Source organism: Aspergillus fijiensis, assembly GCF_003184825.1.
Source record: "Aspergillus fijiensis CBS 313.89 unplaced genomic scaffold BO72scaffold_1, whole genome shotgun sequence".
NCBI classification, from domain to species: Eukaryota; Fungi; Ascomycota; class Eurotiomycetes; order Eurotiales; family Aspergillaceae; genus Aspergillus; species Aspergillus fijiensis.
The window spans coordinates 508756-523658 of NW_024468977.1; the positions used below are offsets into that span (position 1 = coordinate 508756).

The 14903-nt window shown below is 53.0% G+C and overlaps 4 protein-coding genes across 4 annotated transcripts; 1 reads left to right on the plus strand and 3 right to left on the minus strand.

Annotated features, from left to right (window-relative positions):
* Positions 1-13: 13 nt before the first annotated feature.
* On the minus strand, positions 14-1394 carry BO72DRAFT_393909 (3-demethylubiquinone-9 3-methyltransferase). The gene has a single exon (XM_040941954.1). The coding sequence runs from the start codon at positions 1182-1184 to the stop codon at positions 177-179; it is 1008 nt and encodes a 335-aa protein (XP_040806676.1). The 5' UTR covers positions 1185-1394; the 3' UTR covers positions 14-176.
* A 6782-nt stretch (positions 1395-8176) lies between these two features.
* BO72DRAFT_6871 (putative C2H2 finger domain protein) lies at positions 8177-10070 on the plus strand. Its single transcript, XM_040950616.1, has 3 exons — positions 8177-8772; positions 8828-8967; positions 9030-10070. The coding sequence occupies exons 1-3, from the start codon at positions 8367-8369 to the stop codon at positions 9798-9800; spliced, it is 1317 nt and encodes a 438-aa protein (XP_040806677.1). The 5' UTR covers positions 8177-8366; the 3' UTR covers positions 9801-10070.
* On the minus strand, positions 10003-10736 carry BO72DRAFT_454383 (uncharacterized protein; the record flags this gene model as incomplete). The annotated part of the gene is made up of 3 exons (XM_040946182.1): positions 10003-10338; positions 10453-10510; positions 10717-10736. The coding sequence occupies 3 exons, from the start codon at positions 10734-10736 to the stop codon at positions 10003-10005; spliced, it is 414 nt and encodes a 137-aa protein (XP_040806678.1).
* Positions 10737-11287: 551 nt separating this feature from the next.
* BO72DRAFT_6894 (RMD1 family protein) lies at positions 11288-13909 on the minus strand. Its single transcript, XM_040950617.1, has 4 exons — positions 13719-13909; positions 12032-13631; positions 11780-11965; positions 11288-11678 (listed from the first exon to the last, which is right to left on the minus strand). The coding sequence occupies exons 1-4, from the start codon at positions 13767-13769 to the stop codon at positions 11401-11403; spliced, it is 2115 nt and encodes a 704-aa protein (XP_040806679.1). The 5' UTR covers positions 13770-13909; the 3' UTR covers positions 11288-11400.
* Positions 13910-14903: the final 994 nt, after the last annotated feature.

A 14903-nucleotide genomic window follows, 5' to 3' on the forward strand; every position in this document is an offset into this window, starting at 1 on the left:
AAAAACCCCAGTAGTCTATCCTTACACAGGTATAATACATTCAATAGATACATAAACTTATCTATCATACAATCCATCTCACTTCCACCGTGGTGGATTCAGTAAGCCATTTATGCGTAGCCATTTCTCTCTCTCTCTCTCTCTCTCTCTCTCTCTTTTCGCCTCGGCGTTAAACTTCAAACCCCCTTCCGAACTGCCCAGAAGTAATTCCCCCAGCTCTCCGACCCAGGCACCAGCTTCCACCCGAACCCAGGGAAATACACCACGCCGACACACTTCCACCGCATGCCCTCCAGCGCCGCGGCGCCCGCCCGGGTCGCCCGGCCATCCGCAGAGCGCATCAACCCCTCCTGCACCCACCCTTCCAACTCGCCCGGGTTCACGAACTTCTGCCACTCGTGCGTGCCGCGCGGCACGACGCCGATGGGCCACGGCGCCTCCGCGATGACCTGGTTGACCAGCCACGAGGGGAAGGTGCGCGCGATGGTCGAGCCGATGAGCCAGCCGCCGGGCCGCACGAGCCGTAGGCAGTCCGTCAGGAACGATTGCGGGGAGATCCCCGCCGACGGGGTGGATTCGATGTGTTCGATGACTTCGAAGAGGGTGACGATGTCGTATTTTTGGGAAGTGGGGGCGGGGGCGGGGGTGGAGGTGGAGGGGAGTGTTTGTTGCGAGGCGAGGAGGTCTTCCAACGTGCAGTTCTTGTACTCGAAGCGGCCGCTGCGGAGGTGCGCGTCGACCGTGGGGTCGAGCCGGGCGTGGTCGCGCGCAATCTGGATCAGGGTCGTCGAGGGGTCGATGGCTGTGATGGAGGCGGCGCGCGTCGGGGTCGCCGTTTGACTGGCGGGCGAGGTGCTGATGCTGCGCGCGAGGGACTCGGCGAAGATGCCGCCGCCGCAGCCGATGTCGAGGTAGCGGAGGGTGTTGGGGTTGGTTGCGGGGGAGGGGGCGGAGGAAGAGGCGGAGGGTGGAGGAGGGGGGACGGCGTCAGAGAGGCAGGAGGCAATGAAGTCGTGGCGCAGCGGGTTCATGAGGTGAAGCACGCGCGATGGGCCTTGGGGATCCCACCAGCTGCTGGCCAGGGCGGAGAAATGCGAAAGCTCATTTGCGGAGACGGAGCTGGTGGAGTGGGCGCGACGGGTCGCAAGGTGATTGAGGGTGCGCAGAGCGCGGCGGGATGCCATGGTTTCTTGGTGATGTCCGAAGGAGAGAGATTGTGTTCTTCGAAGGAGCTGTGTAGGTTTGGAAGAGTGTTGATTGCCTGGTTGGTGTCTGTTAGCTTCCCGGGGAAATATGTACGTCGCTTATGTGATACTCGTACGGGCCTATAATGGTTGGGTCAAGGCTGTGTTCATGGTCAATGACTTGAAGGTATTGGATTTCTAGAGGTGATTTCTCTTGCTACGCTGGGCAGAATTGAAGCCGAAGTTTGGTCTGCAGGACAGTCGGCGATGCGGAAAGCGGCGGGTTGAACAAACATGCCAAGCCGTGTTGGATGTTTGGCCACGTTGACCAGTTGGTGTTTTACTCGAGGACTTGTCTGGTTGCATGAGCCACACCTTTTTTGGGGATCTCCCAACTACCTAGACAGAGAAACTCCCTCGACAGGTAACGATGGCTCGGCTCTCGCGCTGTTCAGTCAGTACACTCGAATAACACAAGGTACGAGTCATGTCATTCAATCAGCTAACTCACCGTCCACCGCTCTTTCGTTGCTAGACTCCAGTTTTTCGAACCAACCCTAACTTTACTAACCAAGCCAAACCCAAGAGAGGAGCCACCTCCGTCGATGTCGGTGTGGCGTCTACTGAACAATACGTACTCGTACAATCAGCAACATCTTTCTTTCCCCTTTCTCTCTGGTCTCCAACCAACTCACGAGTAGTGGCGCAGACTGGAACACAGAAGGAGGGGTGACCAGAGAGCCCCTCCCTTTTCTTCATTTCTCCCCTCTCCCTATTCCACTACTTCCCTAATTTGAAAGTCTTCTACGCTGCTTCCAGAAACATTCCTAATTTAGCGCTATGGAGTCCAGCACCATAGTCCTCCACCCGGGTAAGTAGGGTTATGGGGCTCTGGTCTCCCCTTTTTTCGTGTCATTGTGGATGAGCTGTCAAGTCAAGACTCGACCTCGACACCAAGAGGGTCGAATGGAATCGAGGCCTCCTTCATTCGTGGATCATTATCCCTCGGAAGAAAGTTGTGCGTGGATGTCTCCGCGCTGGACGGCGGAGAGGAGGAGTTGATGCTGCTTCGGCCGGAGTCTAGTGCTGGAAAATGACGGTGAAGGAGGGATGGGGATCGGGGAGGAGACTGGAAAAGCGGACTGGGGAGGGGACAACCACGCTCACTTTACCGCTTAGAGTCTTAGTCCTCACTTTCTAGTGTCGAGGTGGCTTCAATTTCCGGATGCCAGACTGACGATCAGGGTCGGTATGACGGATTGGGTTTGGAGGGGAGCTGAGGCAGAGAAGGCACTATAGCCTGGTAGAGTAAGAGTCTATGTTGGTAGTTCGAATAGGCGGTCGATCAAGCTAGGATAGAGACAAGACGGTGTAGGAGTCACACCTGAGGACTCGGGGTAGACCTGCAAGAGCTTGCTTGCACTGGTTCAACGGTAGCTAGCCGATGGGTTTCGAAATTCGAATACTATGTGATTGTCAATTAAGCACTAATTTAGTATGGGTAACGTTAGTCCAGAGAACATAATAATGATCTCCGTATACCACTCTGGGTATAAGGCCATCGATAGGTATAGTAGTGGGAGACGAATATTGCCGAGGCACGTCATGTATGCTTTCAGTCCTGCGAAGGGGCTCTCTTCCTTTTCTACCGGAGAGGCCGTGCTAGTCGCCTGATGAGGGTTTAACCGGAAGGTTCCATACAAGATATGGCTGCAACTTGAGGTAGGTAGGATTCGGATGTAGTTACTGTGCTCCGCACAGAGAAGTGTGGCAAGCAAGGTTGGCAAATTAGAATGAGAGAAACCAGAAGTGAATAGAGTTGCTCAGTGCTCAACCTGCAGGCCGATGTCATCTACCGACATGAATCTGATACTTGCCTGGTCCAAGCGCGGAACACCACCGGAGATGCTTCTTCTACATTTCTGCATAAGACAGCTGCTTATACAAGCCTCCCTCATCAATCTGACGGCTGTTTACTACCACCGCACTACTAGACGCATACCTCATCGCTCCCAGGCTCCCAGCCACCATGGAGTTCCCCCCTATTCTGCTTTAGGCAGTGCAGTGGAAAAGCCTGGAGCGCAGTTGGCGCACTTCAAACCAGCAGATGAAACCCCAACCGACCAGTCGCAATGGAGTTGAGCCCGCTCATCCAATCGTACTGCCTTCTGATTGATTCCCCCCCTGTTACAACTGCAAGAATTGCTTTAATTAATTGAAACGGCAGAGAACGTCATGCTACGGAACACTCCTCAATCGATTCCATTCTACCTTCCTCCCCTCCCCCTTGTCAAAACTCCGAGCACCCCTGACTCCCTGAGTCTCATTGCCTTACGTGTGCCAAGTCGAAGGAAACAAAGACCTCGATTTAGGAAAGGCGACAGGGCGATCTGCGAGATTGCGATGGAAACACGAATATCATTTAATAGGAAAGCAAAAAAAACCACCAGTAACTTACGGTGGCCCAACGCCCCGAGACGGGAAGACAAGCGTGGGGCCCAGGAAATCATTTTCATTCTGATCCACGGCCAACACGGACGCTGCAGGGATGACCGGCAACGATGACGATGCGGACGGGTCGTGATCATGATAATAATCCCATTCTTTGGTTCGCCTAGGGTGATTAGGATGACACTCTGACCAGCGCATAATTCTTCTCTGCTGAGTTTCTCCGTCTCCCGCGTCTTTGATTCTGTAGTGAAGACATAGAGAGTATAGGAACGTTTCTGACAATTCGCGCTTGTCCCGAAGTCATAAATACAAACGCACACACGCATACACATCCGAACAGAAGATTTGGACCCCAGACAGGGATGTGACACGGGCGTCAGGAGAAAAAGACATGGCCACCCACCGGCCACTTACCGGCATTGAAGGTGGGTGACGCAGCCGCACTGGCACATGGGAAGAAAGGCCTCTAGAAGCCTTCCTGACCTTCCATGCCCCCCCCCCTTCCGACTTCTTCTAGAAGCTCAACGGAAGCCCGTCCCCCCTTGGCACTTTTCCTCCATTGGCCGGATTGGTCTTGGTGCGATACTGGTGATCCAGTAGTGTGTCTCGTAGTGGAGCCACTTTCTGCACAAGGGAAAAGAAAAACACAGGTCAGGGTCAAGAAGGGGAAAGGAGAAGTTGACTCAAGGAGAGGGTAAAGCCATCCATGATCCGGGGGATTGATAGGTCTTGCATCAAGGTTACGACTGGTGTTAGGAATTGACCCCGTTCGAATAATAAAAAAAAAAGAAGAATGAGGAAATAGAAGCATCATCATCATTATCATCACCATCATCAGGTCTATCGGGAAGCGAGAAATAATGGACCGAATCGGAGACCCGGAAAAGGAGGAGGGAAGTACAGCTGAGTACGTATTGTGCAGTGGAAACTGGAACTGGAACTGGAACACTGAAAGTCGCCTCGCTGCTGCTTCCGTCAGGTCCGTCAACAACTAGCAAGGCGGACTAGGCGACTAGTCGCAGGAACTACACAGTAACAGGAAAGACAACCTGCTGAGTCGTCGACTTTTACTCCACGGCCCATCAGTTGCTATTCCGTTTCCTTTCATTATTATTATTATTATATTCATTTTCGTCCTTTGACCGCACTCCTTAACCTAAACCCACTGCGACTATTATGAAGAAGCCCCATTGAGCTCTGCTTTTGCGGTTACCAGCTAGCCCACCTTGGCGCGTGTGTGTATGTGCAGTGTTTGTGTGTGGTCATCGCCTCTCCCACTGCCGCGACAGTCAGCATGCGGTCCTACGTGACATGCAGATCGCTGAGAGGTCCAGGGCGACCTGTCCCTGCAGCTGCGGCCGGACGACGGCGATGAAAGTGGGGAGAACTGTCTTGAACCAGGCAATGGTGTGTTCAAAGCTCCCTCTGGGCTTAATCTGCCAATCTGGGAACCATGCCCGATCCCTTTTTTTCTTTCTTCCCACACCACGGCACCACCCCCCATCTCATCATTCGAAACTTTCTAGAAGGAAATTAACTTTCAAACCGTTGCTCTGCCGTAATCACAGGCCAGGTTTAGGACCCTCTCCCGAAAGGGGGGAAATCGAAATTCAACTGGAATTCCCTACGTACCGTATTATTATTATTATTCTCCGTCCCGTCGAAGAGCCGGATCGCCTGGGGTCAGTCGCCCGCCACGGTTATTTTTCCTGTTCGTAATCTGGCTCCTTCTTCCGATCTAGCTCCAGCACAAGATTGTCCTGAAATTTCCAGCCAGGAGGGCTGTCGGCGAATGAGGAGAGTCGAGATTCTCCCGACCGACAACTGTCTTGTCCGACCCCAGGGGCCCAGATAACAACCCATGGCGATGATGATGACCTCAGAACAGGAGGGTAGGTTCTATTAGGTACCATGCCAGAAATGATCGATCCTAGGCGAACGTTTCACGCGGCTTGATGCCTGATCGCGGCCAAAAACTTGAACTGGGACACTTGTGCAGGTTGCACGATACCTACATGGTCACCTGTTCAAGTTGAACCATCTTCCCTCCTCCTTCTCCTCCTCCCCCCCTGTGAAGGCGTCATCACCTGCAGGAACTCCTACCAGGGGAGGGAGAGTGGGGGAAGGGGCAGAAAGAGGCCCCTTGAGGACTGGCCCTGGGGTAAGCAGCACTTAAGCTTCCGAGACAGTGATGCGGTCACCGGTCTAGTTCCTAGCCTCGATTTCATGCACGATCAAAGAGGGGAAGATGGGAGGAGGGGTAAGGGGAGGGGGGTGGGAAAGGAACACCTTGACCTCTACGTTAATTGTATACTTGCTAGAGTATAGGTCCATGATGATGGCTGCTCTATCTTACTAGCGGGTCGAAATCTCCTGAGCAAGGCGCGTTGTCCGACACGGTTCCTGTTTCCGCCAGGAACAACCAGCATCATGGCGCGACCAGGAGATTCGGGGAGGGGACAGAGCAGATGGATGAGGAGATTAACATAAACATAGATGTGCCGGAGAAAGGTCAAATGAATGACCATGGGAAGCTCTCAATCAATGAATCTATCAATCCACTCAAACAACAAACCATAAAACTGCGAATATGAACGGTAACATCACCACGGTCTACCCGTATTCCATTCCCCATAGTCCCTATGGATCGGCATCAATCCGTACCACCCCACCACCATCAGGAGGAGGAAAAGAAGGAGGAGTGCGAGTGGCAGCGCGGATTTTCCCTCGATAGTTTGACTGAGTATAGTACCGAGTACATAATTTAGTGCTTAGTACTCCGTACGGTACTCTCCCTCTCGCACGGCCAGGAGAAATGAAAGCCACGTTGTGGAGCCGAGCGCTGACGGTGACCTTCTGGTGCCGCCAGCTTCTTCGGGCGTGAGAGTTCACTGGAGCCACTTGGGGCACGCAGTGGAAACGTGTAAAGTGGTAGTCTCCGACTAACAGGGCTTAGTCCGACTAATCCCAAGGGAAATCGGGAAAATCAAATATAATGAAAATAAAGAGAATTAAAAAAAATATTGTTATGAATATTCCCAATTCATTGTTACTACCGGGCACTAGGAGCAACTACTAATAATAAGAAACATTAATTTTAACTAGGTAACTAAACCAGCTAAGCTAAACTACCGGGTCTGCCTGGGGGAGAAAAGGAATGTCTTCGAGTAGCAAATAAATAAGAAAAGAGAGCCACGCGCCGCGTTTACTCTTAGAGAGAGAGAGAGAAAAGGAAAAAGCGAAAGAGCAGAGAAGAAAATACTCCAGAAGAAATCGAAAAGGCAAGAAGAACGAAATAGCGATAGAAAGTTTCGGGTGCTGCTGTATATTCGATACCAACCTGATACTCTTCCTTACCGATTCATTACATCTCCTCCACTGTTCTTCGTCTTCTTCTTCTTTACTTCATCAACCTGACATCGCCTGCCTGCGCCTGTCTGCCTGCCTGGTACTTTATTCCTTCCTTTGCCTCTCGTCTCCTGTCATTCTCTGATCCGAAACCAAACTGACATTTTCTTTTTGTTTTTCCCCCTCCAGTTCAACTCTCCCAACCAATACCCCAACACCCTCTTCATTTCCTCAGGTTTCCGTGGTCATTCCTGCGTGAATCCCATTTGCGGTGGTGCGATCGTCTCCGATTCCTCCCTTCAGCTCCTAGAATATCCCCGAGAAGCTCCGTCGAAGAACACCTTTGGGTGCATTTGTTTGACGCCCACGGATCTCCCGACGATCCCCTGCTTCAGTGCGCAGTGTTTGCTGGTAACGAGCTGTGCTTAATCCCACTTGCAAATCTGTCAGCCAGTTTTCTCTTTCTCTGTAAGTTCCTCTCCGTGCGCTCGAATCGCGCTCCGCCCACCACCAATTTCCCTTCGCCGCCTTTCCTGAGGAGGGGATCTCTCCCAGGCGCACTCTACAAGCCGGTCCTCAGGCGCATATTTTCGGAACGGGCGCTTGCCCCTCTTTGCTTTTGCGGAGTGGGTGTTCTCGTTGGCGCATCGTCTTCTGTTGCAATTTCTTTTTCTGGTTTGGCGCGCAATGTTGTTGTTGGTTCAATATCAACTTGCCTGCGCGAAAAGAAAAAGAAAAACCACAAAAAAATAACATGACGAGATCCAATCACTTGCGCGTCCTGCGAAGAATGTCGGAAAAGCTGGTCCAGTCGAACGCAGAAGATCTCATCTTACATTATTATCGTTGTTTATGCGCAGCTTACTAACTTCTCACAATCTTGTCACACAGTGCAGAAACAATTTACCTTGTCGCTGTTCTTACTACGACATACCCCTCCTCTCTGCAGACGCTGTGAGTGTTGTCGTTGAAACCCGCCGAAACAAACCGAGTCTGCCGACATTGGCGTGTTGCAACCCCGGCCAACAACCCCCGGTGACTTGAGAATCCTTGCAAACTCGCGGCAAAAGACGTGGCGACACACTTTTCAGTGATTTACACAACCTCGGATTTTGTTGAAGTGCGCTTCAACTGTCAAGTATCTCGAGACTTTCAGTGTCGCTGCAGCCATCCGACCAGATTCCGATCGGTGTCTCGGATACTGCACCAATAGGACTGTTCCCACCATCTCGCAATACCACGGCTGCCGGAGTCACAGTCGTCGCTTAGAACCCCGAGGAGCAACGTCGTGGAGACAATCTACGGCTCAGCACCAGAACGCCTTTCGTGGAGACCTGATCTGTCCCTGACCGCCGTCTTATCACTTCCCCGCGGGGTCGGGTCATGGACATCACAAACATCCTAAATAGAAAAGGTTCTACCGCCATGGTTGCCGCAGACACACCCTTCGATCCAGCGCACCTGGTCCCGAACCCTGGTATGGATCATTCGCCAAAGATGAAGGCGGAGCCTGGCGCCGAGTCGACCGACCAGCAGGTTCTTTCGTACCCCCATCATGCTCAGCTGAGTCAAATGCCGAGCATGCAGCAAGATTTGCGCTATGCACCGCAGGCTCATCCCAACCAAGGCTTGCCTCTTTTGCAAAACACCTTCATTCCCGGAGCATACGCTGGCGCTGGTCAACTACCAGCCAATGTTCCTCAGGGACGGCCGGATCCACCTCCAAAGACTTTCCACTGTGGAACTTGCAGCAAGGGATTTGCTCGTCGTAGTGACCTTGCACGTCACGGTAAGCACATCCTATCCATCGTCAAGCAGTTGGTGACTTTCTAACGCCACTTCAGAGCGCATCCACTCGGGCATCAGACCCCACGCTTGTGATTGGCCGGGGTGCGGTAAACAATTTATTCAGCGCTCGGCCCTGACCGTGCACGCTCGCGTCCACACTGGCGAAAAGCCACACATGTGTGAAAGATGCGGCAAGGTATGCATATGTGGTTTCTTCAATGCGCCCCACACCCGCTAACCTTTTATCTTGATATATAGCCTTTTAGCGATTCGTCGTCTCTTGCTAGGCATCGCCGGATCCACTCCGGAAAGCGTCCTTACAAGTGCCCCTATGCGAATTGCCAGAAGACGTTCACTCGCCGCACTACGCTGACACGGCATCAAAATCACCACACTGGTACCATTGAAGAGGCCGCTGCTGAGACTGAAGCCAATTTGAGGCAGAACAAGGAGCGGGCGAGAGTCTCAGGAGATATGTTCTCTGACCATGGCTCGGTTCATTCGACCCCTTCCCCAGCGCATCATCCTATTTCGCCTGTTGGCGATCTGCCTCCGCTAAATATGCCCCGCTCCGACTACTACATGACCAACGGTTCCATCCCGCCTCATGTCCGAGGTGGCTTCCCTCAGGTTAGCCCTCGAGCTTCTCCCACGGCCACGTCGCCCTCCTTGTCAAGCTATGGCAGTGCTCCGCATGTTCGACCTTCAATGACTTCGCATCCTTCGGGCTATGGGCCCCCTCAACCTCTTGAGCCGCCTGCCAACAACGATCACCGGCCCAACAGCGTCAGTGGTAGCCCGCATATGACTAGCTTGGGCTGGGCTTCTCCGTCTCATTCCAGCATCCCTTCCCCCGGCTCTGCTACCGACTTTGGTTATCCTGAGCCGAGCGGTGCGGCGTATGCGAGCTCTATGCCTCCCCACATGTACTTCCCCAGCTCGACCATCAGACGACCCGCCAGCACCGAACCGGACAACTATGAAATGAAGCCTAGACTGGGTGACAGCGCATGGTCTACTCCGGTTTAGTGTGGCAGTCAACTGGGTTGCTTCAACAAACGGCAGGGCCGTATGTTTGAAGCATTCAAATGACTGGAAGCCATTGAGTTCTCTAGAGGGATGACTTGCACACCTTACCACCGGTGGAGTCAAACATCCAAGTTTGCTTTCCTATTTCCTTTGTTACATTTCCTTTGTTGCGTCGATGAATTTCCTAGCATTTCCCACATTGTCACTCATCTTTCACATCATCATCATCATCATCATCATCATCCTGGCATCTGTTTGTTTCTGTTGATAGGTTTGCTAGCAACACCATCATAGCATACACCAGTGTGGGTCTGGAAAAGAGCACTGGATGGAGTCCTGGCTGATTGTTCTCGTTGTCGGTTTCCCCTTTCCCCCTTTTCATTCTGATAATTTTTTGTTCTTTCCCAATGGCGAAATGACCCGGACGAAGCATAGATAGAGTTGGAAAAGGTTGTTCATCATTTGGCTCAAGGCTCGGCTGTATGGGGTTTCTATGGGTGTCATTTGTGTCTTCTTCGATCTGGACTTTTTCCTTCATCTATGTGCATTGTTTTATACCTAATTTTCCTCTCATCCGCATTTGTTTTTGCCTCCCTGTTTCCGTGTTTCATTTGTTGTGATTCTCATTTTCATTTGTCACTCCTTCCCGTACCTTGCCCTTCCTCTCATCGGCATCAATCCCGATTTGTAGATATCGATTGCCTAGCATACTATATACATACATACTTTCCCCGCCAACTACTACATAATCAATTGTGTTCTCGAGACTTCATCCTATTCTGCTCTTGGGGCCGCTCTTCCATTCAGGGTTGCAGTCACTGTAGTTGCTCCGTCGATGTGCGTAAACAACCCGCGATGACGTCATCTAAGCTTGGTAGTACTATAAGCATAAGCAGACTTCCTCCCTCTAGCTTACCCCAAAGGCATAAAGTACATCATCGCCAAAACAATGATCAGCATGTAGAGGCCTGCATCCCTCTTTTAATTCCATTTTGTGATTGTGATTAAGGGTTTGAACAAAGCTACCATAGCAGAAGGGTAGCGACATCGCAACCCGATACACAGAGAACAATGAAAATGGACCTGGTGGAAAGAATGAAGCTTGATTTTGCGTGTGAGAGAGAGAGCAAATAGTTCGAACCGAAAATCAAAAGCCTGCTGGGATTGCCTAATTAATATCAAATGGATTATCGCGATAAGAGAACAATGTAGGAGGAAGAGAAAGAAAAAGAAGGGATGGGGGGAGAAGGAAAAGAGACGGTTCTTGGGATGGCTTGGTGCTTCCCGTTCCCCCGTGCCTGCATGGTGCCTGCGTGAGCTGCGAGGTGTTGGGTTTTGGGGGGTTAAACTGCCTCGGATGTACAGTGTTATTCATTCAGGCCTTTCTGGGCCAGGAGTAAGTACCAGAGGGGTAGGAGGATGTCACATGACCGAGGACAGGACAATGTAAGCAGGGAGGTTCGGGTTCGGGTTCAGGTTTGGATGATTAGTTGTCGGGATCCTAAGTGCTAACTTTCGGGCATTGAGAGGCATGTTGGGGAGGTAGATAGGAGACAAGAGAAGGATTTCTTTTACTGGCGTCTTTTTCTCTCTCTAGTTCCTAATAAGGCGATCCCATGGTTGGAGGTGTGGTGTTCATCAAGCTGTTACCGGGAACTTGAGCGGGACATGAGCACACGCACGCGGGGTTACTGCTGCTGCTGCCACCGCTGCCTAGGGCCCGGGCGAGGACATTGGCTGCGAGAGAGGTGATAGGTGTGGTAGCTCTGGTTGAGGCACCTCCTTCACGGGAGGAGAGGAGGCCGAACCGGAGGAAGACTTCGAAGGTGGTGACGAGGATGGAGACGCAGATGAGTACGATGATGATCCATGTTTGATCTGTGGTTTGGTTGTCAAGGTTATTATCCGATCTTATATCTGGAAGGGGAGGGAAGAAGATTGTGCAAGGGGTGGGTTGGGAAGGTGTCGGTCGGCCTTACGGGAGGTTTTGTTGTCGGCAATAGAGTCGGAAAGAATCTCTGCCAGGTCAAGGAAGACTTTACAGCGCTCGTTCAGAACTTGAATTCGAGGCTTGATCTCGAGGTACTCGCGCACGGCGATATAGAGGGGATATAGGGTCGGTTCGCTTTCCCAGAAGAAGTTGGGGACGTCGAGAACGTTGGATGCTGGTTTGGGTTGTCAGTGTGTGTGACTTGAAAGGAGGGGGTTGGCTCAACTGCGAACAAACGTACACAGGTTCACTTCTACGCGGCTCTTGAACAGACTACCCAGGATGCGGAACACTTCGTCTCGTTTCATGCCAAGATTGCCTGTCATGGCGAGTCGGCGGGGGACGTCCTTGGCCTCGGCCATCTGGCGAGCCATAACTTCTTCGAAGAAGCAGAGCTTAGTGCTTTGTGCGATGCCATGACTGATGGCCAACTTGATCATGTGGTCGCCGCTTCGAAGGGTGATCATGTCGTTGTAAACGCGCGGGCGAGAAATCTCCGTCGAGTACTCGAAATGAAACTCCTCCGTCTCAAAATCTTCCTCCTGCAGGGGCAAGGTCGCCAACGGGATTGGAGACCCGGTCACGGACGAGGTTGCAAACGCCAAATCGGCGAGGAGATCCTTCTCCTGTTTCTCGGTGAAGTTCCAGAACACCACTACTCCGTAGCTGAACACGAACATCTCCGCGACATTATACGGCAGACGTGCGGCTACTGGTGCCGCCACGGCCGTCGCGTCTGCTGGAGCTTGATGACCAGCGCCGTCGACGTCGCCCATGAAGGGTTGCGCCTCGGAGCCAGGCACGGAGCGATGCTCCTCTTGTTCTTCCTGTTGTGGATGGTGCCCTTCCTCATCCCTGTGTCGCTGCGCCTCACTGCGCTGCTGATGCGACGACCGGTGTTCATGACGTCCGCCAACAACCGAATGCTCCTCCGCGTCCACCAGATAATCCTCGTGATGATCCCGCAGCTCATTACGCTCAATCTCCTCATCGAGGATCGACTTCCCGCCCGGCTTCTTCACCATGGGGCTACTCCTCAGCCTGTACCCATCCAGGCCCGGCAACAGCGGCAGATGATACGCTGTGTACAAACAATCATCATACAGCTTCGTGCGGCCGCCATGCCTCTCCTTCACAAATGAGGCCAAGGAGCTCATCTTGTACGCCTGCGCAGTGCAGTAGGCCGTCACCCGCGCCAGCTTCTCGGCCCGGCGCGCCTTGGGCAGACGCTCCGCATAACTTTTCGCCTTCTCCGGCGCGACCTTGCGCTTGCGCAGCAGCTCCTCGTCCGCCAGCAGCGGCGCGATGTCGTTGTCCACGCCAAAGTCCGCGCCGGCCAGCCGCATCTTCTTCTGCGCGAGCAGGGTCTGTCGCACCGCCTCGGGGTCCAGGTTCTTGTCCCTGGCGACGCGCTGCACGAACTCCTCGTCCACGGCCTCCTCATCCTCCTCCTCGCCTTCGTCCTCCTCGTCTTCTGGCAGCTTCCCGTCCGCTTCGGGAAGCAGGACGAGCTTCTCGCTGACCTTCGTGGTGCGGGGCGGCAACCGCGGTTGGGCTGCGAGGCGTCGGATCGTCGCCGCCGCGGCACTGCCGCTGGCTGCGCCGATGCTGCCGCCGCTGGAGGAGCTCGCTCCGCCGGCCGCGGCCCCGATCAGTCCGCCGGCCGCCGATGCGATGCGGGAACGTGGCCGCGTCCGGGCGCCCTGCGGCGGGTACCGTTGTTGCATGGAGGGCACGTCGGAGGTGTATTGGAGGACGTTGTCGACGGTAATGAAGCGGGTTGCAGGGGAGCGACGGCGGCGGGGTTGGGAGGAGGTTTGTTGATCGCGCGAGTCGGTGACCTAGTATCCAGGGAGCGTACAGTAAGTATTTATGCGTAAGGAACTGGAAGTCCGGAAGAGAGAGCGACAAGGCTGATGGCCACTTACCAGGACATGGGGACTTCGTTGACCCAGCCCTCGGCCTCTTGAGGGATTCATGATAATGGGAAGGTAATCTGAGGTATCAAGGACAGCTCCTGCAGAATTGAAAGAGCCTTTCGCTCCGGGACCAGTGATGAAGCAGTGAAGACAGTAACTGTAATGATGCGCGAGCAATACACTTTGAGATTCTAAGCCGGAGACCCCAAGATCCGTTCAAAGACAACCGGCTAGCCGACCGGGAGGAGCGAGGGGAGGTTGAAGAACTATCCGCAACGCGCAGCAGCTCGAAAGACGGTCACTCTCGCCCGGAGAAGAGCCCCACACCATGGAAAAGCAATTCAGAGCCAGGTGATGATAACCTTCAATTGTATTTCACGCTGCACTTGTGAATGTTTTGGAGAATAAGGCCCTCCTGAAGATCGACGAATGATAGCTGAAATGGCGAGAGATGTCTCGGTGCTTGCTTTGCCCCGGGGAATATTTCGTGGTTCAGTTCGGGTCGCCGATAAAGCACCAGCACCAGCAGCTAAGGCTGCTGACCGCCTGCCGAAAGAGACCGACCGATGACGTCGGTCCAGAAGCCCGCCCGACATACCAGACAGTAACGATACCGGTATTTAATACAAAAGACGCGGAAATATAACGGTACCGGAATTACAGGAATGATGATTGAGACAGCCACGTGCACCGGGTGGGGGGCTGTTCCCTGATCAGGATTAGCGGGGCTTGTCCATCAATCATCCAGGGTTGATCCGGGGTAGATTTCCAGTTGACATACTCAGTAACTTTCCCTCAATTGAATTTTAAACACAATCCATGTATGTAACTACTCAGTAGATATGCATGTTTCGTTTCGGGTAACACTTGGGAACTTGAACCTTGAGCAAGATACTGGAGTACAAGTTCAGTACCTGACTTAGGGTTGGGAGCACAAGACAAGAGAAGAGTAGATAAAAGAGGGGAGACGAATGGGGCGTCCCTGGAAACATTAGTTGGTGAGGTAGTTACTCCGAAATCTACTGACTAACCTACCTCACCTCTCTCCGAGGCTCCTCCACTCTTTCTTTCTCCTTTTCCTTTCCTTACTGGTGGTGGGGTCAAGAAACTGCAGAGAACCCAGCCAGCACCACGATGTCAGCCACACGCACGAGGGGCAAAGTGGCTTGCAACCCCGATTTAGCATCGTGCATG

Excerpts from the sequence above, each read along its gene's own strand:
- BO72DRAFT_393909 (XM_040941954.1), bottom strand. The coding sequence starts at position 1,184 with ATGGCATCCCGCCGCGCTCTGCGCACCCTCAATCACCTTGCGACCCGT.
- BO72DRAFT_6894 (XM_040950617.1), bottom strand. The coding sequence starts at position 13,769 with ATGAATCCCTCAAGAGGCCGAGGGCTGGGTCAACGAAGTCCCCATGTC. Across the intron at positions 13,632-13,718 it reads AACGAAGTCCCCATGTCCTG|GTCACCGACTCGCGCGATCA; the intron begins GTAAGTGGCCAT and ends CCTGGATACTAG. Across the intron at positions 11,966-12,031 it reads CCGCGTAGAAGTGAACCTGT|CATCCAACGTTCTCGACGTC; the intron begins GTACGTTTGTTC and ends AACCCAAACCAG.
- BO72DRAFT_6871 (XM_040950616.1), top strand. The coding sequence starts at position 8,367 with ATGGACATCACAAACATCCTAAATAGAAAAGGTTCTACCGCCATGGTT. Across the intron at positions 8,773-8,827 it reads TAGTGACCTTGCACGTCACG|AGCGCATCCACTCGGGCATC; the intron begins GTAAGCACATCC and ends ACGCCACTTCAG. Across the intron at positions 8,968-9,029 it reads TGTGTGAAAGATGCGGCAAG|CCTTTTAGCGATTCGTCGTC; the intron begins GTATGCATATGT and ends CTTGATATATAG.